This window comes from Mixophyes fleayi, chromosome 11 (genome assembly GCF_038048845.1).
Source record: "Mixophyes fleayi isolate aMixFle1 chromosome 11, aMixFle1.hap1, whole genome shotgun sequence".
NCBI lineage: Eukaryota > Metazoa > Chordata > Amphibia > Anura > Limnodynastidae > Mixophyes > Mixophyes fleayi.
In genome coordinates this window covers 43,290,929-43,318,522 of record NC_134412.1, presented here as the reverse complement: position 1 = coordinate 43,318,522, position 27,594 = coordinate 43,290,929, and the positions used below count along the sequence as shown (strand labels likewise).

The following is a 27,594-nucleotide window of genomic DNA, read 5'->3' as shown; positions in this document are numbered from 1 at the left end:
TCTTTATACATTTAACAAAATTTTTTTTTGGTAGGTTTATATACATATATTGGGGATTGCATATGCTCTAAATTAGATTCAGGTTTGTTTTGGTAAAGCATTGTACCGACATTAATTAGTTACTTAGCCCTCTGTCCCTTTAACCAATCCGGGTTGATTTACATACTTTGCATGTGAAGCAGTGTTTTTGTTTTCACACTTTTTAATATTACTTTCGGTGGCAGTGTGGATGTTCCTCCACACTGTCCACTCACTGCCAGGGTGAGGGGGAGCTCAGTCCCACTCCACCATAGCACCACTAAATCTTGGCTGGGAGATTGAGGGCCTGATTTCTGTTCGGACGTAGGTTCCTTTGCGTGTTGTATCATGTGTGAAATAGGTCTGCGCATGTTTAGAAACGGACCTTACACCAATAAACGCAATTGCTTGCAATTCATGTCCAAACGCAAATAACACTTACGACTCCCTGTGACTTGAGGGGGCGGATGAACGTAGGCAATGTACAAAAAGGGCGTGCGGAGGGCTTGCCAATGCAGAACCGTCCAATGGCCGATTCAAATCCTAGGTTTCTCTAAAGTTTGAAATTTTTAGCCGTATCATTTGCAACAGCTACAGGGCAGGTGGCAGCTAATAGTGATGACTGTCAAGGCATAGTCTTTGCATTAAAAGCTACACATATGTGTGCCACTAGATAGCACAGAGCATGTGTATGCAAGGAACATAGACTATAAAAATGCAATGTATGTACAGTGTGCATTAAGAGCATCCTAATTTATGTATTTGCTGGAAAAAAAAATACAGTTTTTAAAATATTTTAATTAGTGATTACAGTCTTAAGAGTTGTTAGTTTCTTTTATAAAAAAATATTTGTGCATGCGTGAGTCTGATCGCACTTTATATTGCACATATGCTTGTGCATATCTTGCACTCTGTTCTCTCTCTCTACATACAGCACAGCATACTTATAACCAGATTCAATTGGAAATATATAATGAGATCCGCTTTTGTTTGAATACGGTTAAAAATATGTTCCATGCTCATTTTTTAAACACAAGTTGCGTGCAGGTTGTGTCCGAAGATGGATCAGGCCCTTAATCTTTAAATTTCTTGTCCAAAATGCTTCCTCCATCCAAAATAACTCCCCCCTCCAATCCAAAATCGGTTCCAGAGGGTAAATGACCAGATCCCTGCTGCTGCTGCCAAGATAAAAGTCTCCAGCACCAATGTACTGCTCTTGCCTGTGGGGCTAAAGTGCAGGCCTGCATGTGACCAAATGGTTCAGGGGCCATGAAGGCTACCAGGGATGGAGGACCACCCCCTGACATTACAGCACTCCTGTTTCTATGAACCAGAGCAGTGGTTAAACACTGTTGGAGGAGCTCTGACCCCAACTGGACTACCAGCGCAAGGTAAAGCAAATTTATTTAATTAAAAAAATGTTTAAATTAATTTTTCTTAAACATTTTTACATTATTACACATAAGCCTTTGGTTGCTGCAATGCTGGATATTTGCAGCATGCATGCAGCACATTGGAAGGACGTGGCCACAGCTCAAGTTAATGGAGGTCTTTGTTTATGGACCCCTTAATTACTGTCAGAACTTGTGTTTGGTATGGCTATACTCAGAATTACAAAATATATAGTAAATAACTAGCGCTCACCTCTCTATACTGTCTAACAAACTATTGAAAGGGAAAGAAACTACAGATTAAAATCAGTAGAGACCAACAAATATCGATAAAAATTGATAAAATTGGGGTGCAGCTAAACAGGAAACAAGTCCTTAAATCCTATAAAATATTTAATTAATCACAAAAAAACTCCTAAGCGCACACGTATTTATATTGAAACCAAATTAAGCTGTTCAATGGAATAGCAAACATCTATATTTATTTAACACACAGAACAATTTGAAAACTTTAAATACAATTCAAAATTTCTAAAAATGACATAGTAGTAATAAACATAAAAATACATGAGAAAATAATAAGACCAAGGATTTTCTTATAAGTGTAATGGACCATAGATTATCGTATTGCAAAATGATATCTGTGCATGGGTGCTTCGGGAGAGGACTCCAGACTCCCTGTCTGCTGTTTAATCCCTGCGTTCCACGTCATAACATGGAGCGCATGCAATTCCACCTGGTGTCACTCTCACTTCTAGTTTTTCTGTCATATGTTTAAGTATGGGTGCTCAGAAGTATTAATTCCCTATGCATTTTTTCCTCCAAGGACTTCTCTTCATGGATTGATAGATCTTCATTGATTGTGTTAAATATTCTTTATTCTATTATCCTTGGTGTGAAAATACTTACATCCACAGTACTGGGTGTACACTCACTATTAGTTATTGTGGGTAGCTAGCTAGTAGGTGTGCCCTTTTTGTGCAGTAATCCACTAGTATCTGCCTATTTGCATTAAAAAAATATTGTCTGCAAATATTTGGGCTCAGGCTGAGTTGGGTGTGCGCCCATTTGCTTAGTGTAAAATACACAAATTGTACAGTGCCTGTCCGTAAAAAAAAGTGTACACCTACGTCCATATGAAATCTGACAATTGCGGCTCCTTAAACTTGGAGACATGGAACCAGGGAGGGAAGAAACGCTTACATGGAGTCCAAGTACAGTAAGGGCATGTTTGCATAATTGTTAGAGATGTGCGCTGACCCTCGTGTTTTGGTTTTGCTAATGGTTTTGTCAAACAAACTCGAAAGGTTAGATAGATGATCTGGCAGCCTTGCAAAAAAAGCACTTTAGAGATCATAAGTATCTTCAATAATCTTCCGAGGTGCAATTCAGGAAATAAGGAACATGCATTATGCCTTTTAACATTTAAATTGACAGCAATTACATTGGAGAGGGTCAGCACTGCAGCACCTAACCCTAGACCTGTCCCTATCCCTGTTCTTAACCACATCCCTAGCCCTATCCCTAACCCTATTATAATACTGTCAACATTTGAATTGTCTACCTAATCCTACTGTCTACTATGTGAACTGGTGACCTAATAATGCTGTTGACACCTGAATTGTCGACTGATAGACCAAGGCCAAAATGTAAAAATATCACACATCTCACCTGCGAGCCTGTCTGGGATTACTGATACTGTGGTTTCCCTTGACTACCGCTACCGTTTGGTGTGCTTCCTTGGGAGATTGGCCAGCAGCTGCTGCGCATTTGCAAGCCTGGCACTTTCAAACTTCCCCTGGATTCACATTGGCTAACCGTAGGTCAGTTTACTATTTAAAGCACTTCCTCCTACCTTCCTTTGTCAGATCTTCAGGTCTCACCCCCTGTGAGGATGTCGTTCCCTCTGACTATAGTCATCTTCTTTTGGTATCGATTGTACTCGTGTTACCTGTGGAAAACCTGCAGCACATTGCGCATCTTCATCGTTCCTGCTTTCTGGCTAGAATGCCTCTCCGGACCTCAGTGCTTCGGTTACCTGCAGCTTCCACCTGTTCATTGTACTTGTGTTACCTATTCCACGATCAAGATCTGTGGCCAGCCTGTAGAGCATTGTGTATCATCATCAATCCTGTTTCTAGACTATGCTATCCACCAGGATCTCAGCGCTCCTGTGCTCTGCAGCTCATCGCCTCTTCCTCTAATTTGGGTCATCCATCTCTCAATCCTGATTGCGTATTGCTCCTCACAACACTGCGCATCAGCTTCAATCCTGTGCACCATTACATACTATTATCTCCGCGCTCCAGTGCTCTGTTAATATTCCATCTTGTTCCTCAGATCTATCTATGTACTTATCTTCCAATACTCCAGCTCAGCCTCTCGTCTCATCTGTATCCAGGTTGCCGTACCCTGCTCTGTGCCCATATTCCCTTGCAGGGATCCCTGGTAAATATCTCTCTTTCCGTTAGACTCCGCACCTCTGGAAGGTTAATCATCACCTGAGCAGGGTTCAAGGTTTATTCTGCATCTGATACCATGACAAAAACAGTGCAAGATGGCATTGTCCTTGGCCCACCACCCATATGTTAAAAAGGACATGCACATAGTTTAACAAACCAAGCACTTCAGTGACAGGGGTTGCCACTTTTATAACTGAAGTGCTTGATTTGTTTGGGCCCCCCAAAAGAGAACATTTTGGTTGTTGGTCAATGAACTGGACAGAATAGATAGCAGTTTATTTTTATTTTTTTTGCAAATCATCAACACTAATACACCCATCATTACATTTCCAAATGGTTGAGGACTTTTCGAAGGAGGCTGCTCTATTATTACAGTGTCTGAATCTGAAACCTCAGACTCACATGTACCACTCATGGATATCCTTAGACTCTCCTCAGTATTCTGTGAGTACCCAAGTTGTTCTTCAACCTCAATGTTATGCTCAGGCATTGATTTGTCTGTTTTGGAGGTGACATACAGGTAACAGACATACTCTCTGAGCGACAAGGTGGTGCATATGAAGTTGAGTAAGATGCATGACCGCATTGGGCACTCTTTTTTGGAATAGCCATTCTAGTGCATATACCAGTACCAGCAGTAGCTGGACCCAAACTAGCAAAAAGTGGAGATAGTCCGAGCCTTGTCTTGCCACTTCAGGTGGTGTATGGAATGTAAGCTATTTTCCATTTTTTGGACAAATCACCACATTTATCAGAAAATTCCCTCTTAATCATCCTCCTTACATCAAGAGCTGATATTTTCTTTGAGATTGAATTAGACAAGTAGTGTTTGGATTTTGAGGACACTTTAGTCAACTTTCTTTCCGCATTATCTTTTTTGCTAGCAGAGGTCGTAACAGTAAAACTACTGCCAGTACTGGTACTGGGCTGCTTCTGATCTGTACAGTTATTCATGGTTGCCAATAGCAATAATGCTAATTGAGCAAATCGGAACTACTTGTAGATGCCTGCCACTACACCAGAGGAACGCCCAATGAGAAAGGAAAGAATATTATCTTACAATTCTTATGACACTGTTCCACAATATACTTTTAATAAACAAGTTTTATATTTTTTTCAAGGGGTTGTACTGCTCTGAGTCAAAGTCAAGAACAGCCTGTTTACTTTTTTGGGATGGTCTGATGACCCTCAAACGCAAACAGCCTTTTTCAAATATATAAAACAGCTTTTGCATAAGATATTATCAGCGCTATACCGATTTGCTTCCTAATATGTACACACTAGAAGGTGGTTCTCCCTCTTATATCAAACAGAGTATATATAAAAATATAAATGGTGTACATACATAAGGCGCCAATCTTAGAACACATCAAGATGAGAGGCAATTTTCTTTTCCTTAATCACCATCAATGGTAAAATGTAGTTCTCACTAAAACTCAAAAAGAATCAACATGGTGCAATATGTTCTTACAAATAAGATGGAAAATAGAGTATGAAAAATCCCTACATCCACCAAGTGCCAATAAATGGAGATTACACCCGGAAAGAGTGAAATCTGTGACTCTTCTGTTCCACCTTTTCCCCAGAGGACATATGCTTACAATGTGTCCTATGGCTTTTCAGAAAAGATCACAAATATTATCCTCCTTCTTCCACTGGGAGATCATCCTTTCCTCCGCATGAAACATGAAATTATAACAAAGGAGGAATCTAGTGCATTATCTTTGAGACTTTACTCCACAATTAAAAATATTAAAAACATTTAAAACACAAACATATAGTGAAAAGGATTCACAATCAGATAAATGCAGGGACTCATACCAGAAGATTCCAGAAAATAGGCATGGATGTTATAACCAAAGTCTGTCATCGATCAGGTAAACGGCTCCCCGCTACTACCAACGCGTTTCAACTCTCTCTGGAGTCTTTTTCAAGGCTGATGTCATAAACATGCTGTGGCTCTCAGGGTTTAAATAGTGTATTCCTTTGAAAATGAGGCTTGAGACTCTTACACTTCCTGTATCGCTAAACCAGAAGTGATGTCAGCCCGCCTCCAGTCCAGCGCGACTATCCAACAAATACTTAGAATACAAATAGAAAGGCATCTTCAAAGTTGCGGCCACGGACTCCATAAAACATAAGTATCAACGGAGACCACCCCGCCCACGCTAAGCAAACCTCAACATCCCGCTATCGCCAAACCGGAAGTGACTACATTACACTTCCGGTTAGCGCTATGTCCAGCTGGACATCAATAAAGTTGTGATATACATGAATAAAGTTGCAAATATACACACATTGATACAAATTTCATAAAAATACAAGAAACAATTTACCATCCTACACATAATGTTAAACATACATGGGTACAATAAACATCAATACGTCAGAGTCTCTTTGTCTTTCCTGAAGGGAATTCTTCTCAAATGTTATACTCCATTGTTCAGTGTATCCCAGACAAATGAGAGAAGAGATGACACATAAAAATAAAATGTAAATCAACACATCAGAAAAATATTCAATGAAATGTTCTAAATGCAATGTAAATTAGCTATATGTTATGCATGTTACGCATTTTATAAAATGATATCTTTGTATTCTTAAAATTAAGACCAAATAAAGGCAAGGGCAGAAATTTTTTTGTATCTAAACTACATTCAGGATGGTATACAACAGTAGAAAAAAATCTTTCCCTCCAATCAACAGAGGGGATGAATAATACATTCTCAGAGTCCCATCAGTCACAATTATTATTTAAGAGACTGCAGGTGTGTATATCCTCTAAAAAGAAAGAGGATGTGGCATCTTATAAAAACCACTTCAATTCAAAGTCTAGGTTTAATCCTTTGGGGGCCAAAGTATTATATTTAAAGATACACTTCATTTCTGCTTTCGCCAGTGATGAGGCTATATCACTATTCCTTTCACTGTTCTCAATGTGTTGAATACCCCAAAATTCTTTAATTTTTTCAGGATTGCAGGAATGTTGCACCTTAAAGTGGTTGGATAGTGAATGAGTTTCTAAGCCCCTCCTTATGTTATACACATGTTCACGCATCCTAATTTTTAGTGGGCGAGTTGTTCTGCCCACATAAAACAGGCCACATTCACACCTCACCGCATACACAACATTTTTTGTGTGGCAGGTCATGAATTGGTCTATTTTACATCTAACTCCATTAATGATCACTTCTGTGTATTTACTAGTTTCAGATCTACATGTACGGCAAGCCATACATTCTCCACACCGATGAAACCCCTTAGATCTAATGGATTACCTTTGTTCCACAGGTATATGGCTCTTAACCAGGAAATTTCTCAGATTCAGTGCTTTTTTATAAATAAATTTAGGCCTCTCAGGAATATGGTTACCTATAATGTTGTCTTTTTTTAAAATATCGCAATATTTGGAAAATACTCTTTCTACCTCTTTGGAGTCCTTACTATACTGGGATACAAAGGCCCAGTCAAACCTATTCGATGTTACCTCTTTATTCTTTTCAATCTTTTTCCTAAGAAGTTCCTTCCTATCAATTGCTTTAATTTTTTACTCCATCCTATCTAAAAGGTCACCCCTATACCCTTTCTTGGTAAATTGTTTCTTCATATCCTGAAGTTGGCTGGCAAATATATTTTCCTCCATACAGTTTCTCTTAAGTCTCTTCATTTGCCCGAGCGGTATGTTATCTAACCACACCCTGTGATGATTGCTGTCGTACTCTATATACCCCCCTATGTCTGTAGGTTTACAATATGTTTTTGTTTGTAACCCTCGATCCGTGATATACACTGTGATGTCTAGAAAATTTACTGTTTTTTTGCTGTAATCAAAAGTAAGTTCAATATGATGTGAATTTGAATTTAAATAAGTGCAGAAATTTTGTAAGGCGGCCTCAGAACCTCTCCAGATAATAGGACTGAGTGGAGGGGGTCAAATCGAACACAAAGGATTTTTGGAAGTCCCTTAAATCATGTTTGTAGGAGCAGAGATCCTATTCCTTTATTATAATAAATTCAAAGTGCTGGATGAGTGGGAATCAGATGCCCCATGTTTCTCTTCTTCCCAAACAAGGGGCACCCGGGAAAAAATGGAGATAAAGATAGGCTCCAAAAGAAAACATAAGAAAGGAAAAAAATCCAGGGGTAAAAAGGGAGGGAAAAGGAAGAGATGGGAAGATTTTAAAAACTTTAAAAAGCTTTCCAAAAATAAAAAGAAAGATCTGTCCCAAGTAACAGACGTGAAAGGGAAGAAGGAAAAGTCCAAAGTTTTTAACATCAGTTCGGTCAAACTCTCAAAATAGGAAAAATCAGTCCTGGAAAACGGCTAAAATATGCCCCACCAATAGTAGTGATCCTTTTAACCTCTATGTTGACGTGCAAAAATTTATTAGAAAAATTACAATAAAAAAATTCTTCCAAATGAAAGATAATAATAGCACTAACATAGAGGAGAAGGAAGAAGATCCTAGAGATAATGGTAAATTTAGGAAAAAATCTCACTTCTTTCCCACGCAGGTGAAAAGAAATTTCATTGAGACATTTAGTAAAATGGTTTTAGGGGATTTAGAAAAAAATAATTTTAAATCCAAACACCAACAAAAAAAGATCAAATACAATCTCAGAAAGAAAGAAAGAGAGGCCATCAAAAATCTTAAAGATAACAGATCCATTACCATCAAACCCGCGGATAAGGGTGGTGGGGTTGTCATTATGGATTCGGAATATTATATAGATGAAATCAACAGTCAATTAGTAGCAGGACAAACGTACATGAAACTCAAGAGTGACCCCACTAGTTAAATCTCAGATAATATAAGAGGTATGATCAAGAAGTATGTGGAGGAAGGAATGATTGATGAAAAAACTGCAGAGTTTATCATTATTCCATTTCCAAGAATTCCGGTGCTATATACACTACCGAAAATACATAAAAACCTGAAAGCCCCACCAGGCAGGCCCATTATCTCAGGTTTGGATTCAGTTACCATTAACCTCTCGGAAGTTATATACCATTTCTTACAGCCCCTGGTACAACAGTCCAAATCACACCTTAAGGACACTAATTGTTTTTTAGAAATACTAGATAATATTGAGTGGCAGCCTGAATTTTTCCTGGTGACAGCAGACGTAAAGTCATTATATACCATCATCCAGCATGAATTGGGGTTGGAAGCTGTCACCAAATGTCTGGAGAACTCTATATATTCACAAGCTATTAGAAGTTTCATAGTAGAGGGTATTTCCTTCATTTTGAATAATAGTTATTTCTCCTTCATCCGGTCTGGGGGACACTGCTTACCATGGGTTGTGGAGGGGAGCTTGGGAGTTGGCACCTAACTAGTTAATTTAGTACTGCTGGCAAACCCCTCCCCTCTACAAACCCCCTGCCTCTTCCTGTCCAGTTAGTTTTTTTTAGGTGCCCTGGAGTTGGGCAGCCTTATTTTTTACTGCTTAGTTTAATGTTTAAAAATTTATTTTTTTCCTTTACTTTTTTACTTTTTTAGGTGGCAGCGCTGGAGTGTGTTCTAATATAGAGAACACACTCACAGCTTGGCAGCGCAGGCATTCCCCTGTCAGCTGAGAGCCAGCGGTTCTCACTGACAGGGGCTGAAGACAAGGTGCCTGATTGAAGGGAGTGACAAGCGGTCTCATGGACCGCTGCACTCCCATAGCCTCCCCGATAACCGGCACTGCCATTACAGGCATAGAGCGCTGGTTATCGGGTAATGAAGATGGCGGCGGCCATCTTGGATTTCGGCAGAAGCGCCGAGGAGAAGGGGCTAAACCAAGATTCCCCCCTCAGTCATAGGAGGGGGCGTCGGATACCTTCCGCTGCGGAGACCTCTGTCCTAGAGGTCTCCACCACTCTGCCACTATTATGATAGTTCTTTGAAGAAAAAGGAGAAGACATAGGAAAAAGAACTACAGGAAGGGGGAGCTAATACATAGAGTTCCCCCCTTTCTTCAGAGAGAGAGATGGTCCTTCCCAGGTCTTTTGGCGCCAGCACAAGCCCGGGAAAAGGAACAGAGCTGAGGAGAAAGCACAGACTGCTGTCAGATCTGCTCCCCAGGGTGGCCTTTGGCTAAGTATCACCTTTATTTACACACATATCTGATGTGGTTATACTGGGCTAGCAGGTTTACTATTATAGCCTCCTACTAGCCATTGATATTTATGGTGTTTACTATTTCAAGTACAACTTTTAGAATATATGAGTTGTTTACTTGGTATTGCTCTGTTTTTCATTGCTTATTTACTCTCTCTCTATATTAACTATCTATCTGTATATTCAGTTAGATTTTTTATTACTCTGTGTGCTTGGTGTGCTTTCCTTTATAAATATGACAGATAAGGGAAAGGGCCCTATGCCAAAATATTTCACATGTCCAAAATGTAATGTTAAATTACCTAGTGCTCAGAGGGACCCGTTGGCGCTCTGCTCGACATGCGAAGCAGAGGCTTCCACTGCACAGATACCGCAGGTTTCAGTCCCACCGTCGGTGGAACCGGCCTGGGTTACCTCCCTTACGCAGTCGGCTAGCTCTTTAGCTCAAATGGTCCTTCAGTCCAACCAGTTGCTGACTACTGTGGCAACTTCTGTGGCTAGTAATGCAAGTTTACAGTCAGACCCCCCGGCTTCCTCAGGTTCTAGTGCTTTGAGTTTGCCGGGACCATCCTCATTACAGACTGACCCAGCCCTGGTTGCTACAGAACCGGCATGGTCTACAGCTTTTATCAGAGGGCTGAATAAGCTTAACCAGCTACTTGACCCCTCTAGTACCCCGCCTGCTAAAAGAAAGAGGCCTAGATATGTTAATCCCCTATTGACCCTCTCAGATTCTGAGGAGGAGTCTGAAGAAGAAGGGGAAATTTATTCGGACACTGACCAAGGTCATTCCTCTGAGCAGGGAGAAGTGTCTAAGGGCCAATTTGTAAACGATTTGGTTTTAGCGGTAAGACAGGCGTTGGATCTCCCGGAACCGGAAGATGTAACCCCCAGAGACAGAAGTCTCTTTAAAAAGGCCAAGAGGAAGACCAGCCGTTTTCCTCCCTCCGCGGAACTTAGAGATATCGCTGAAGGGGCATGGAAACATCCCGATAAAAGATAAAAGATTTTCTATCCCCAAGAGGTTCTCTTCCCTGTATCCCTTACAGGAAGAAGAAGTGGCTCGCTGGGAAAGTATTCACAAGGTGGACATTCCCATTGCTCGCTTAGCAAAACATACTTTACTCCCAGCCCCGGGTTCAGCGTCCCTGCCGGACGCCAATGACCGCAAGGTTGAATCACAGCTCAAATCCATATTTGCGGCTGCGGGTTCTGCCTTTAGACCCACATTTGCCTCAGCCTGGGTGGCTAGAGCCATGGAGGCATGGGCAGACCAGCTAGCTGAGGCCTTACAGGACTCCAAATTTCTTCCCCTAGCCTTACACCTAAAGGAGGCTTCGGGGTATATTAATGAAGCAGCCCAGAACTCAGCGGCAGTCTCCTCTTCCATTCAGGCGGCCTCCATTTCAGCCACAAGGACGCTTTGGTTGAAATCCTGGGAAGGTGATGCGGAATCGAAAAGGTCCGTTGAAATTATCCCCTTCTCGGCTGCAGGTTTGTTCGGCCCGGAATTAGATACCCTTATTTCCCAGGCCACGGGGGGCAAGAGTACGTCCTTGCCAGTCTATGCTAGCAGGAGCCGCGCCCCGAGGGGTAGCTCCTTTCGTCAGCCCTTTCGTGGGGCCTCTCCCCATAGGGGACAGCCCTTTAGAGGCAGGCAATCCAATTCCAGAGGCTCCTCTACCAGAGGGAGGTCCTCATTTGCATCCAAACGCCAGGCCCCTAAATCTCAGGAGAAGCCTGCGTCCTGACGACCACCCTGTATTGCAGGGGGTGCCTGTGGGGGGACGTCTGTCTCTGTTCTACAAACAGTGGGCAGCGTCTTCCCAAGATCCTTGGATTCGGGGAATTATTTCAGAGGGGTACAAAATAGACCTTTCAGGCCCGGCTCCACGCCGTTACTTCCAGGCCCCTCTTTCCCGAAATCCAGTAAAAAGACAGGCTATACAGGATTGTGTAGCTTCTCTTCTAGCTCAGAGGGTCATCGCCAAGGTTCCAGATTGCCAGATAGGAACAGGGTTTTATTCCAACCTATTCCTAGTCCCGAAGCCAGGCGGCTCCTTTCGCCCTATCTTAAATCTAAAGGGCCTCAATGTTCACTTAAGGGTGGACAAGTTTCGGATGGAATCTCTAAGGTCAGTGATAAACGGCCTAGAGAAAGATCAGTTCATAGCGTCCATAGATATAAAGGACGCGTATCTCCATATTCCCATTTGGATCCACCATCAGTCCCTTCTCAGATTTTCGGTGGGATCAGTTCACTATCAGTTTCGGGCCCTCCCCTTTGGCCTATCAACAGCGCCAAGGGTCTTCACAAAGATTATGTCAGTGATGGTAGCATGTCTTCACCTGCAGGGTGTTCAGGTCATTCCTTATTTGGACGACCTGCTAATCAAGGCTTCCTCAGAGAGTTGCCTAAGCTATCACCTATCCCTCACCCAAGCGGTTCTCGAGGGCCACGGATGGCTGATAAATTTAAGGAAATCCCAGTTGGTTCCGTGTCAGCGCATGGTGTTCCTGGGACTCATCATGGACACCAGCAAACAAAGGATATTTCCCAGTAGAGAAGATCACCTCTATTCAGAAGGTAACCTCCCAGGTTCTGTCTTCTCCCAGACCTTCCAGTGTAATTCAAACGTTGATGCGAGCTAGGAAACCAGTGTCATCTCGCATCTATCACCGGATTTGGAAGGCATATATTAGATGGTGTGAAAGTAGGACATACCACTCGTCCTCCTTTCGCCTCCCTCGCTTGTTAGCTTTCCTTCAGCATGGCTTAGAAGCAGGCCTTAGATTAGGCTCCTTAAAGGTTCAGGTTTCAGCCCTTTCGATATTTTTCCATACGAAGTTGGCTGACTTACCAGACATTAGGACTTTTTTCCAAGGAGTTCTCCATATACAGCCTCCTTATGTCCCTCCTACAGCTCCATGGGATCTTAATCTGGTTCTGGACATGCTCAAGGGACCCCCCTTCGAGCCTTTGAACAAGGCGGATTTGAAGTGTTTGACCTGGAAGGTCCTTTTTCTTCTGGCTATTGCCTCTGCTCGCAGAGTTTCTGAATTAGGAGCCCTGTCCTGTCGGGAACCTTATTTGGTGTTCCACGAGGACAGAGCGGTGTTAAGAACCCTTCCTTCCTTTGTGCCAAAGGTAGTTTCGGCTTTTCATCTAAATCAGGAAATAATTGTTCCGGTTTTCTCATCCACTTCTCATACGGATCAGCAATCAATGAAAAAGTTGGATGTGGTTAGAGCTCTCCGCATTTATGTTAAAAGAACTTCCCAGATTAGACGGACTGACTCACTGTTTGTTCTTTATGACGCTAATAAGAGAGGCTGGCCAGCCTCAAAACAATCCATCGCCAGATGAATTACGTCTACCATCAGGCAAGCTTATATTAATGCTAGCCGTGCTGTGCCGGAGAGACTTACGGGCCCATTCCACCAGATCGGTGGGGGCCTCGTGGGCAGCAAGGAATGGAGCTTCTGCGGACCAGCTTTGCAGGGCAGCCACCTGGTCCTCTGTCCACACCTTTACCAAATTTTACCAGTTTAATATATTTGCCTCTGCGGATGCAAATTTTGCTCGTAGTGCTTTATGAGCAGGGCTTTCAGAGTAGTCCCACCCTTAGGGGGCTGCTTTAGAACGTCCCCATGGTAAGCAGTGTCCCCCAGACCGGATGAAGGAGAAAAGAGGATTTATGTACTTACGTTAAATCTGTTTCTCTGATTCCATCTGGGGGACACTGCGATCCCTCCCTTCTGTTTTTCTTCTGTGTGTTCTTGTGTGACTGCCCTTTTTTATCTTGGGCTTGTTAAAACTAACTGGACAGGAAGAGGCAGGGGGTTTGTAGAGGGGAGGGGTTTGCCAGCAGTACTAAATTAACTAGTTAGGTGCCAACTCCCAAGCTCCCCTCCACATCCCATGGTAAGCAGTGTCCCCCAGACGGAATCAGAGAAACGGATTTAACGTAAGTACATAAATCCTCTTTTCAGATTTCAAGATTCCTTTTATTTGCAGCGTGTCGGCACGGCGATGGGTACCAGGTTCGCCCCTAGCTATGCAAACATTTTCATGACCCAGTGGGAGGAGATATGGGTGTGGAATGGTCATAACTTTGTGGCGGACCTGGTATCCTGGCATCGATACATTGACGACATATTTTTTTATCTGGAGAGGTTCTGAGGCCGCCTTACAAAATTTCTGCACTTATTTAAATTCAAATTCACATCATATTGAACTTACTTTTGATTACAGCAAAAAAACAGTAAATTTTCTAGACATCACAGTGTATATCACGGATCGAGGGTTACAAACAAAAACATATTGTAAACCTACGGACATAGGAGGGTATATAGAGTACGACAGCAATCATCACAGGGTGTGGTTAGATAACATACCGCTCGGGCAAATGAAGAGACTTAAGAGAAACTGTACGGAGGAAAATATATTTGCCAGCCAACTTCAGGATATGAAGAAACAATTTACCGAGAAAGGGTATAGGGGTGACCTTTTAGATAGGATGGAGGAAAAAATTCAAGCAATTGATAGGAAGGAACTTCTTAGGAAAAATATTGAAAAGAATAAAGAGGTAACATCGAATAGGTTTGACTGGGCCTTTGTATCCCAGTATAGTAAGGACTTCAAAGAGGTAGAAAGAGTGTTTTCCAAATATTGGGATATTTTAAAAAAAGACAACATTATAGGTAACCATATTCCTGAGAGGCCTAAATTTATTTATAAAAAAGCACCGAATCTGAGAAATTTCCTGGTTAAGAGTCATATACCTGTGGAACAATGGAAATCCATTAGATCTAAGGGGTTTCATCGGAGTGGAGAATGTATGGCTTGCCGTACATGTAGATCTGAAACTAGTAAATACACAGAAGTGATCATTAATGGAGTTAGATGTAAAATAGACCAATTCATGACCTGCCACACAAAAAATGTTGTGTATGCGGTGAAGTGTGAATGTGGCCTGTTTTATGTGGGCAGAACAACTTGCCCACTAAAAATTAGGATGCGTGAACATGTGTATAACATAAGGAGGGGCTTAGAAAATCATTCACTATCCAACCACTTTAAGGTGCAACATTCCTGCAATCCTGAAAAAATTAAAGAATTTTGGGGTATTCAACACATTGAGAACAGTGAAAGGAATAGTGATATAGCCTCATCACTGGCGAAAGCAGAAATGAAGTGTATCTTTAAATATAATACTTTGGCCCCCAAGGGATTAAACCTAGACTTCGAATTGAAGTGTTTTTTATAAGATGCCACATCCTCTTTCTTTTTAGAGGATATACATACCTGCAGTCTCCTAAATAATAATTGTGACTGAAGGGACTCTGAGAATGTATTATTCATCCCCTCTGTTGATTGGAGGGAAAGATTTTTTTCTACTGTTGTATACCATCCTGAATGTAGTTTAGATACAAAAAAATTTCTGCCCTTGCTTTTATTTGGTCTTAATTTTAAGAATACAAAGATATCATTTTATAAAATGCGTAACATGCATAACATATAGCTAATTTACATTGCATTTAGAACATTTCATTGAATATTTTTCTGATGTGTTGATTTACATTTTATTTTTATGTGTCATCTCTTCTCTCATTTGTCTGGGATACACTGAACAATGGAGTATAACATTTGAGAAGAATTCCCTTCAGGAAAGACAAAGAGACTCTGACGTATTGATGTTTATTGTACCCATGTATGTTTAACATTATGTGTAGGATGGTAAATTGTTTCTTGTATTTTTATGAAATTTGTATCAATGTGTGTATATTTGCAACTTTATTCATGTATATCACAACTTTATTGATGTCCAGCTGGACATAGCGCTAACCGGAAGTGTAATGTAGTCACTTCCGGTTTGGCGATAGCGGGATGTTGAGGTTTGCTTAGCGTGGGCGGGGTGGTCTCCGTTGATACTTATGTTTTATGGAGTCCGTGGCCGCAACTTTGAAGATGCCTTTCTATTTGTATTCTAAGTATTTGTTGGATAGTCGCGCTTTTTCAAATATAGATTTCACTGAATGACCATTCCAAAATAGGGAAGTATTGAAAAACAGAAAAGGTTAGAATATATAGCGTTTTTGGGACTCCAGCTGCGTGCTGACCCTAACAAACAGCCTTCTATAAATATAGATTTAAATGAATGACCCTTCGAAAATATAAAAGTATTGAGAAAAAGAAAATATTAGAATATATAGCCTTTTTGGGGGGTGGGCAACTGCTGCTGAATCACACGCAAGCACCCAGTTTTTTTCAAAATTAATTCACTTGTCACTGCTCCATACAAGATTACTTTCACTAGAAAAATGTTCAAGTTTAAAAGAAAGAAAGAAGTCTGAAAGCAAAAGCACTGTTTTTCTCCAAAAATATATTAGTATTTAGTTCAGAATGATACTATTAGATATAGGCAATGCAATACATTAACAACAACCAGTACCCACTGGTCTGTGTAAAGTGTATTTAAGATTGAATTTAAAAGCAATTGATCAGCAAACTCATGTAGCTGACTCTTCTCTACAGAACTGCTTTATAATAATGACAGGATTCTACTGCTTTCCTAAATCCCTGGTTCACCCCTAGTGCTGTTTTATCAGTAGAGTACTGCAGCTAACCTCCTCCCTAGACGCTATCTCTTGTAAGATGGCACTGAAAAAACGGGGGAGGACTAATAAATATATATCATACTTGCTAACTTATGGGCGTACAGGGGGCGGGGATCAGAAAATCGCGTAATTTTGAACCTAGTTGTGCCCACTTCACTAGAAAGTGGGCAGATCCGAGAGATTGCCACACTCTCCTGGAAGTCCGTGAGACTCTCGTGAAATGCGGGAGTCTCACGGACATTTCGGGAGAGTTGGTAAGTATGGTATATATATATATATATATATATATATATATATATATATATATATATATATTGTAGTATAGTCAGGGGAACAGGTATCATCTCCTGGGAGAACAGCAGCAGTAAGACACACGAGTCCAGAAGTTTCAGGATAACAGCCACAGCCAGTTTATTCACCAGCTTGTAAACAGAAACAAAACACAAATAAAATCCTAGCCGTCTGGCTTCTAGCTAATACAGTTATGGAGGCCCTCGCTCATGTGTAGGACACACACACACACACACAAACACACACCGGCAATTTATTTTTTGCAAAACGCACACTATATAACATATTTATATATACATATAACAAACTATATATGTGTATATATATATATATATATATATATATATATATATATTAAAAAAAGAAAAATGGAGGAGGAGGCGCACACTAGTGTAGTATATTGATATAATATTGGGATCACACAAGAACCCACAGTAGGACCGGAAACACCAGTGGAGAGGAAACCAGGAAACAAAAACTGTAATATAACATCCAATGTGTAGATGTAATATACAAGTTACAGCTTATTCTCAAACAGAGTCACAGTGGGTGAACTCGCAGAATTTCCATATATTAAACACCCAGGACACACTTATGCAGATGTATGCGTACCAGATAGCAAAACTTTTAAGCTTTGTGTACGTAGATATCCTTCATCTGGTCACAAACGGGTCACACGACTGGATACATAACTGTCAGCCAGATATACGACTTGATAGGCTTATCTGTAAAGCTGATGGTGTCTATGATACTGCTACAAGCTTCCAATACCAATGCTTCTCCTAAAAAGGGGAGTCACCGGATACAGCTGGGACCTCAGACCATAAGCGCAATAAAAAAGGAGCTAAAATAGTGTAATACTGTATGATGCAAATTTTAATAAAAAGGTAAGTATCACACTTACATAAAATCAAATATAAAGTGCATGTAAAGGTTTCTTTTTATGGTATATAGGATGCATGCATTCTTGTGGGACTTGCAACAGTCAGTTCTTAATGTGTCTCCACGGCAGCCTTACTGGAAGACATCCAGTGCCCAAAGAGTCTTATACCACAATATCCATATGAGCAATCACAATCCTCAACGCGTTTCGTCCGTGTAACAGATAGACTTCATCAGGAGGAACATAAGCAAATAGAAAATATATAGACACATAATCCGAACAGCTCATCTCTAATAATTGCAAACTGACGATAATGCCAGTCACCAGCACTAGATAGCTACTTCTGATTGGATGATTGCTGATTCACTTCTGGTGCTTTTTTCATTGCTCGTGCCTACAAGATTTTGATTAAATGATTACAATGATTTTTTTTGCTGTATTCATTTATACACGAGAAGGATGAGTATACCTGCTGTATTATAGAGAGTTTCTTTTAAATCAAACCTAACAGCGAATGCATTTTCCGCTATCAAAACAAATATTAATAAACTTTTCCTGTGCTTAATAATAACATTTATTCTTCAAGTTTTCTATTCTGTTTATTTGTTTATTCCAGGACTTGGAAACCCGGCTTTCAAGGATGAGACTCATGGGATGTTCTGTGAGGCTAGTGGCTCAACTCTCACTTGGTATTTGAATGGTGTAAAACAGGATGTAGGGCTTGGTAGAGAGCCCCCATTTCTGCTACCAGTAGCTCCTGGTAGTAATAGCATACTGTCACTTGAAGAGAGTGTTGGAGAAAACTGCAACAAGACAGAAAACAGAGAAGTGCTGCTGAGCATACACTGTGGGTATCTGCTTATATTATATTATCATTTTGTACACACTGCGAATATGTATAAAATATTGGTTTTGTGTGAACTGTGTGACATGTTAAACTAGTTTTCTGTGCTCTATGGCCATGTTTAATGTGTTTGTTTTGTGCCTATCAGTATCAATACTGGAAGTTTGGGAAAATAGCATGTTGTTATGGGTTAAAGAGGTAAGAATTTTGCAGCTTGAGACATAGTGCTCACCTCACACCAAGGCAGGAATGCCTCAATGCACTAACAGCATGTATGAGTTGTGTGTGTAATGTGTTATCACAAATATAGCAGAGTTTAGTATACTGTAATTAAGTCCATATTATTTTATTTAGCCTGTCACAGCACGGGGTACTAGAGCCAAAGCTCACACTATAAATCCCAATACCTAGGTTCATAGATCACATAGGAAATATAGGTTAGGAAAACTACAAGCGTATCTTTTATTTAAAAATACAACAACATAATGCAAAACAATAATAATACTATGTACAAACACATCTAACAAAAGTCAGGTGAGTTATTGGGGGGAGGGGGAGTCTCATTGACTTCTATTGAGGGCGTGGCCATGCGAATCACCTCTTTAGGCCCTGCCCCTCTGCTAAACAGCACCAATTTGGGCTATTACAGCAAGGGGAGGGGCCAGGATGACACAATTAACCCATACTTGCCAACTTATGGCAAGTATGATCCGGGAGCTGCAGAAGGAAGGTGGGCATGCAGGGGTGGGGCTCCGAAAATCGGGTCATTTTTGGCCCCGCCCCATGACGTACTGACGCAATCCGCGTCTTTTTACAATGGGGGTGGGGCCAAACGCCGCCATTCCCGTTGAATCACGGCGATTTGGACCAAATTCGGCCCATGCGGGAGATTGCTATACTCTCCCGGGAGTCCGTGAGACTTACCCAAAATGCGAGAGTCTCCCAGATATTCTGAGAGAGTTTCAAGTATGAATTAACCACACCCAAAAATTTGGGAGTCTCCCGGACACTCTGGGAGAGTCGATTTATTTATTCAGTAATCTGCTTTACAGGGATGTTGTGATTGATACACTTAAGTGTATCATGCACACCGGCCCATAAGGCACATAAAGAGGTGTGTTTGTGCAATTTGCATAGTATTCTGAGTTGTACTCATCGGAAGATCCGTGTGACTTGGAATACTGTGTAAATTACGGAATGTATAGCCACAAACAGATGTGAACTGCAGATAGTTGAAAATTAATTTATTATATAAATTCATTAAAAACTCAATAAAATTTGCAATTAGCTATTAAATCATATATACACTTTATCAATTATACAAACTAAATCTGAAAGCTAAATAAACCAGAAAACCACAGCACTGAGAGTAGTACTCACTCAGTTGTGAATAAATCTGTGAAACAGAAATTTTAAAAAATTGCACATTTAATAATTAGAAGAAATAAAAACAAGAACCAAAATCTAAATAAAAAATATTGCATATAATGACATTCTTAGCTGTTGATCAGTGCACTGATCTAAAAATACCATAAAACCCAAAACCACAATTGGCAATAATATCCTTGATTAATCAATAGTCATCCATGGAATATTGTCTCAGAGATCAACCATGGTCATATATCTCATCTACCTTGGATATTAATGGTTTGCTCAACAAAGCCCAGAACGACATTTCATCAATATGCAGCTATATATCTCGCTCATAGTATATAATAGACTTCTGTATAAATCAGATGTTCCAAGTGTAACTTAATCCTCCTTAATTGAGAGAGGATTGTTGGCACTGCTAAGGACATGGTTTTATTATTGAAATTGGCTGCAGTTACATGTATACGGTGCTGATTATATGGAGCCAGAGCAGAGGGACCATTGAGGAACCAATACATGTGGAAGTTGTGTGGTTGTCAGCTAGTTTGTCTATCAATAATTTTATTCTTCTGTGATGTCACGGGCACTAGGAGTCTTTGCCCAGGATATCACCAGATGATGGACTTACCAGAGTAATATAGTTGGTACTATGGTTCTCTGGTAGCAGGGTGACAACGGAACAGGAGAAACAGCAGATGGTGAGAGAATGCTCGAGGAAAGTCTATGACTAGCAGCAACTGGTAATGAGTAGATGAATGTACACGAGGAACCAGATGGACAAGGAAACGTGAGGAAAGTCAGTGGTCTGCGTATAGCAAGTTGTACCACTGCTATAGTGAGGAGGAATGTCCAGGAGTAGCGAGGATGTAGTGAGAGTCAGCGGTCTGCGTATAGCAAGTTGTACCGCTGTCTATAGTGAAGGAATGGAATCCAGGTGAAAGTAGGTAACGGGGAAGTCAGTGGTCTGCGTATAGCAAGTTGTACCACTGCTTATGTGAGAGGATACTTGAAACTGGTGTCACAGGGAACAGGAGTCAGTGGTCTGCGTCAGCAAGTTGTACCACTGCTATATATATGTGAGGAGGGGCACGAGGAGATGAATGTAAAGCAGAGTATACACGGGGCACACAGAACTTGATCCCACGATGATATCCACAATACAACGATAACTGACAAGCACTGCTTGAAGTATACAAAGTCACAAAAGCTATCCAGACAATAGGAAACAAAGTCAATGGTAACAATAGCTTCAGTGGATAGGAGGCTCCGGAAGAGAACACAACTCAGTCCAGATGGATATGCAATACACAAGCAAAGTCAATGGAAAGTATGCATACCGCGGTTCAGGAGAGCAGGCTGTCAGAGAGACGTGCGGGGATACCTGAACGGCTGAAGGCCGGCAGGAGGAGAGACCACTGGAGGGTGGAAGCGGTAATCAGGTTGGTGCAGCGCACGGCAGGTAATCCAGAATCAACAAAGCAATACTCAGGAAGCAGTAGTAAGGGGAACTGGAAACATGAAGAACACGGGAGAGTTGAGGCTGTCTGGTATCCAGTAGTAGTGGTGGAGGCAGCGGGGAGAAGGCACGCTGAACACGGGAGAGTAGAGGCGGTCTGGAACCCTGTAGTAGTAACGGAGGCAGCGGAGAGCTGACACGATAAACACAGGAGCGTTGAGACGATCAGGAACTCTGTAGTAGTAACGGAGGCAGCGGAGAGCTGACACGATAAACCCAGGAGAGTTGAGACGATCAGGAACTCTGTAGTAGTAACGGAGGCAGCGGATAGGAATCAGCTGAGTGCAGGCACGATGAACACAGGAGAGTTGAAACGAACAGGAGTCCGGTAGTAATAGCAGATAGGAATCAGCTGAGTGCAGGCACGATGAACACAGGAGAGTTGAAGTGGTCTGGAAACCACAATAGCAGTAAACAGGAATCAGCAGGAGCTGAACACACGAGGAACAGAGGAACACCTTCAGAGGCTCATGGGGAATGAGACTCCAAGATCAGGCAACCAGGTAATGATCACAGGTGGTTTAAATAGGGAGGGTTGCCTGATCATCCAATAAATTAAAGCAACAGGTACTGAAGGTTTAATAAGGGCTGCACCTGCGCAGACCCTCAGGATGGCGGACGGCCACGGATCCTGAAAACACGGGAAATGACACTCACAGTCCGGTGAGTGACATGTGAGTACTAATTAGATGTAAAGTAGCTTCCAGATTTACTAAAGAAAAAAGTTAGAAAGGTATCTCTCAATTAAAGTTTTCCAGCATAAATAGTCATCTAGCGAAACACACTGATGCGTTTCATCGCCTTCAAGCCATTTCTTCAAAGCTACGCTATGCTGTGTTGAAAGCAGCTGCAGATAGGTCTCTTGGAGATGTATCTTTTGCGGGTGCTTTCTGCTAGTGCACGAGATCTTGCAGTATGTAGAAAATAATTACATTTTTTCAAAAAAAGGTGAGCAACCCCTCCTAAATAGCTTAACCCACCCTAGTGCTGTTTGGGGGGAGGAAACACAGTTTTTTTTACATACATTAATTTATTTATTCAGTAATCTGCTTTACAGGACTGCTGTGGCTGATACATTTAAGTGTATAAGTAGGAGTGTTTGTGCAATTTCTGAGTTGCATGGATCTAAAGATCTGTTTGACTTGGAATACTGTGTAAATTACGGGATGCAATTTACACTTACAGGTTAGGTGTAAATTGCATCCGACTGTACATGAGGCCCTCAGTATTTTAGGTATCCCCAACAACTTTGGCAACTGATTAGGTTTGCCTAGTTCTAGTGCCGGCCTGTTGATACTAAAAATAGAGTGCACATGGCTGGAGCATAGAGGAATGGGTACTTTTGGAGTGTTCTGAGACAATTTCAGAATGCATTAAGCAAGATAATTTTCTCCAAGGTTTTTCCCTCAAATACTGTCCTTAATATCGCCATTTTGTTGGCAGAAACTTTACTGTATCTGTCTATTAATAGTCCTAAGTGATAGAAGATATAATTTCCATTAAATATTGATTCAAATCACTTACAAAATTGGCTACTAGTGTTTTTCCACCACAATAAAGTTGCAATCTCTGAAAGTAACAATATAACGTGATAATTATATATACCTAAGGCACATAGAGGGGTGATGTATTTCTCCTATGTGCATGTGTTTTTCATTTTCTGAGAGGCTGAGAAGAGAAGTGTGTTAATATAAGTGCATGTAGAATGATACTATATATTGAGAAAATGTAAAGCTTCATAACAAATCAAATGTATATGATAAATAATCTTACTTTTCCCACTATACAGTCCCACCTGATTCGCTGGTCAGAACACCCCATGCCTCTGGACTATCCCTCCTACTTCTCCTAGTGATCCAAACAAAGCCTCCCTCCAGCTTCACTGTGCGAGACCAAGACGTAAAACAGTTTATCAACTCTTCTCGATTGCTTCTGTTGGACACACGCAGTGTAGAGAGCAATGGCAGTTTGAGAGTAAAAATCAGCACTGAACAAAGTGGAGTCAGCCACGCTCCTGTCACTGCAATGGGTGAGTTGCGTAAATCATAATCTACCCACCAATAAAACTTACATCATATAATATATTTTACATAACTGTAAATGTCTTCATTATTTTCAATAGTAATCATATTCCTACTTTACACTAAATCTTAGGTCTTCTTTCAACCCGGGTAGAGCTCCCTTTGTTGGCTCTAATTGTTGCGGGTTCTGCAATGGCTGCTGGAATTCTTTTGATTAATATCCTGGTCTGGTGTCTCGTGTTGAAAAGGAAGAAAAATAAATGTGAGTGACAGTTCATAGAAGTCTGTTCATGTCAGGATATGTGAAAATTCTGAGGGTAAACAGGTTCAGGTAAAAGGAGAAAAAAGTAAGTAAAAGCCGGTTAGGGCACAATTACATGGAGATGTGAAATGTCTTTGGATATGCAAGTGCACCTCTTAATAACCTTACAGAGCCTTTCTTATTTTTTGTAGATGGTGTGGGGAGCCGACTGACCTTAAGGTGAGGAGAGTAATTGATGCTTTCTGCACTTCCCTCAACTAGACTTTTTTCCAGTCTGGCATTTTAGTGGATGTCTATTGCTAAGATCTCAATAGTTTCTAACCATCTGAACACAAACACATGCAGCAGTTTGCAGATTTGACATTCATTGCACCCCAATATGCATAGTATACAAAAGTCAAGCGAAGGACCTGACCACTTCTACTACACAACAAGTTATTTCACATCCCTGTAAACAATATTAATAAGTATTTGCTCAATAACCATAGATTTAGGGGCTGGGTGTATGCTCGTTTATTATTTTGTATTGTATATGCCCACAAACAAAAAGTATGCAGTTCTGAGGCTCCTTACACTTGATAAGGCGGAAGTGGGGGAAGGAAAGGAGCAATCTTCCCTGCTCCTGCAACCACAGTCCGGGATCAGTAAAGGTGTGTTTGCGTAAATTGCAAACTGCGGCAGACTCACACGCAGGCACGGATACACCTGCCAGTGACTGTCACACTTGTGGTTGTGTGAGGGCTGGTGGAAATACACACTGGTGTTAATGACAGTCACCAGCAATAACTAGCAGCTTCTGATTGACTGATTGCAGATTGACCATCAATCTTGTGCTTATTATATGATATTGTGGGCGTATTTTAGTACCCACTGTATTATAGAAGTTTTTGTCATTTGAATCAACCCTAATAGTGACTGTGTTTTTCGCTATCAAAACAAATGTTAAAAAACGTTTGCTTATGTAGATGTATCAAGGTGTAAGTACGTCTGACATAAACCTGGCACATATGCTACTGGTGCAGAGCTGAATGCATCTTGAAATTCCTTCTTTGTTTAATAGTTACTTTATCAAAGCACTATTACACAGTATACACATATACCTGCTACAAATTCCCACAATTCAAAAGTACTTTACATACTACGACACCTTCTTTCTTGAATAACGATGCTTTTATTGTAAACAATATTCCACAGCACTCTCTTGTCAGGATGACACCAGGTAACCCTAGCTCTGGCAAGACATAGGCCTTCAGCCAAAAAGCTTGGCATTGGTTTCACTGCACAATACAACAATATAGGTTTAAATACAATCACCTACTCCCCTGAGTCTAATTACCTCATTAGACCCTGTCTTCCACCTCTGTATGTTCAAACTAGGAGTATCACAAAAATGTAACCCTATCTGCAGATTGTCAGTAAAACCCTTACAATTCCTCTTGAGATATGGCAGCATACTCTTCTCTGTCACACATATATATCTTCAATTATACATAAACACATTATTTTCACTACAAATACTGAAATACACCTTTTGTTCACCACTGTTCGTTCCTTTCTCTAATTCTGTTCATATTGTTATTAATTTTCAATAATTGAAATATATATATATATATATATATATATATATATATATAATATATTATATATATTGTAGTGCTTACATTTGGGAACAAACAGTAATAAAACAGTACTGGATAATAAATACAGAGAATACAAAGGGAGAGGTTAGAGGGCCCTGCTCACAAGCTTACAGTCCAGCTAGAGAGCAAAGGTAAAAGTATTGAGTATGATCAGTCACACCACACAGGAATGTTGATCAGAGGGTTGTTGTCTTGTGTTAGCTGTGTAGAGGGTAGTAATAGGGTAACCTAGGGAGATTAAGATGATGGTTGAGGAATATTATAAGCTTTTCTGAAGAGGCTGGTTTTCAGAGAACGCTTGAAGGTTTGAAGACTAGAGGAAAGTCTTATTATGCGAGGGAGAGAATTCTACAAAGTGAGTGCAGTCCGAAAAAAGTCTTTTAAACTTTAATGGGAGGATGTGATGAGAGTGGAAGAGAGGAAGAGAGACGGAGATCTTGTGCAGAACAGAGGTGCCAAGTTGGGGTATATTTTGAGACAAATGAGGAGAGGTATGTCGGTGCAATTTTGTTGATAGCCTTGTATGTTAGAAGAATTTTATATTAGATTCGTTGAAAAACAGGCAACCAATGTAGAGAGTGACTCCGCAGAGGAAGAACAATTTGCAAAGAAAATCAATCTATCCGCTACATGCAAAGTTGCAATATTCAATGCTGGAGATGATGAGTGCATGAATTAAAGTTTTTGCAGTTTCTTGTGGGAGAAATGTGCGTATTGTGGAAATGTTTTTTAGATGTATGTAACAAGATTTAGATATAAAGTTGATGTGGAAAACAAAAGGATTTTTGTGAGTCAAGGATTACACTTAGGCAGCGAGCTTGAGGGGTGGAATTTATCGTTATATTATCAACAGAAATAGAAATGTGAGGCAGGAAGCTTCTGTTTTTGGGTGGGAATACTATTATTTCTGTTTTTGAAAGATTGAGTTTGAGTTAGCAAGAGGACATCCAAGATGAAATAGCAGAAAGACAGTCAGTAACGCGAGACAACACAGATGGTGAGAGATCAGGAGAGGATAGATAAATTTGTGTATCATCCACATAGAGATGATACTGAAATCCAAATGAGCTTATTAGTTCACCAAGAGAAGTGGTGTAGATAGAGAATAGGAGAGCATCTAGGACTGAGCCTTGTGGTTCTCCAACTGATAATGGAAGCAGAGCGGAGGTGAATCCAATAGGATGAGAACTAGGATAGGACAGTGCCTTCAAGACCTTGGGATTGTAGCGTTTGTCTGAGGAGAGAGTAGTCAACAGTGTCAAATGCAGCAGAGAGATCCAGGAGAATTATAAGAGAGTAGTGGCCTTTAGTTGCTGTGATCAAATCTTTGACAATCTTGGTCAGCGCAGTCTCTGGGGAGTATTGAGAGTGACAGCCTGACTTAAGAGAATCCAGTAGGTTGTTTTCTATTAGAAAGTGTGTGAAGCGAGTGTAGGCAATACTCTCAAGATGCTTGGGAATAGAGGGATGGGGTGGTAATTTGAGAGAGAGTTTGAGTCACAATTTTGTTTTTTCACATTAGAAGTAATCACTGCGTGCTTAAATAGTGAGGGAAAGATACCACTAGAAAGAGAAAGATTACAGATTTGAAATAAGCACAGGATACAGGGACCTACCAATTTGTGAGGGTATGGGATCAAGGGGACAGGAGGTAGTGTAGGAAGATAAGAAAAGAGTAGAAACTTCCTCTTCATTTGTGAGATCAAAGGAAAAGAGGGTGTCAGATGGTGCTACAAATGAATTGAGCTGATTGCTTGTCAAGGGAGATGATACCATTTCATGTCAGATCTTATCAATATTGTCCTTGAAACAGGAAGCAACATCCTGGGCTCTAATGGTAGTCAGAGGGTTTGGGGTGGGAGAGTTTAGAAGACATTTAAATCTCTTAAAAAAGGCATTTGTTGTTAGAAGCCTGAGCATAGATGAGAGATTGGAAGTATGTTTGTTTTGCTGTGTCCAGATCATTTTGATAGGAGTGGTAGATTGCATTATGTGTGATGAAATCATTAGAGGTACAAGATTTATGCCAGGGACATTCTGTTTTACATGAAAGATTTTGTAGATTTTGTGATACTTTAGTGTGCCATGGTTGACAATGAAATCTACGCTGCATATGAAGACTTGCTGGAGCCACTTGTTCTAGGGCAGTTACTAGGGTTTGGTGAAA

At 40.8% G+C, this 27,594-nt stretch overlaps 1 protein-coding gene across 1 annotated transcript in view; it reads left to right on the top strand.

Moving 5' to 3' along the window:
* The window catches only part of TMEM25 (transmembrane protein 25), a 270,995-nt gene that overhangs the window by 60,101 nt on the left and 183,300 nt on the right, over nt 1-27,594 (top strand). The window contains exons 3-6 of the mRNA XM_075190583.1: nt 18,390-18,620; nt 23,294-23,533; nt 23,659-23,787; nt 23,979-24,006. Of these exons, the coding sequence (XP_075046684.1) occupies nt 18,390-18,620; nt 23,294-23,533; nt 23,659-23,787; nt 23,979-24,006 (628 nt within the window). The remainder of the gene's footprint in view (nt 1-18,389; nt 18,621-23,293; nt 23,534-23,658; nt 23,788-23,978; nt 24,007-27,594) is intronic.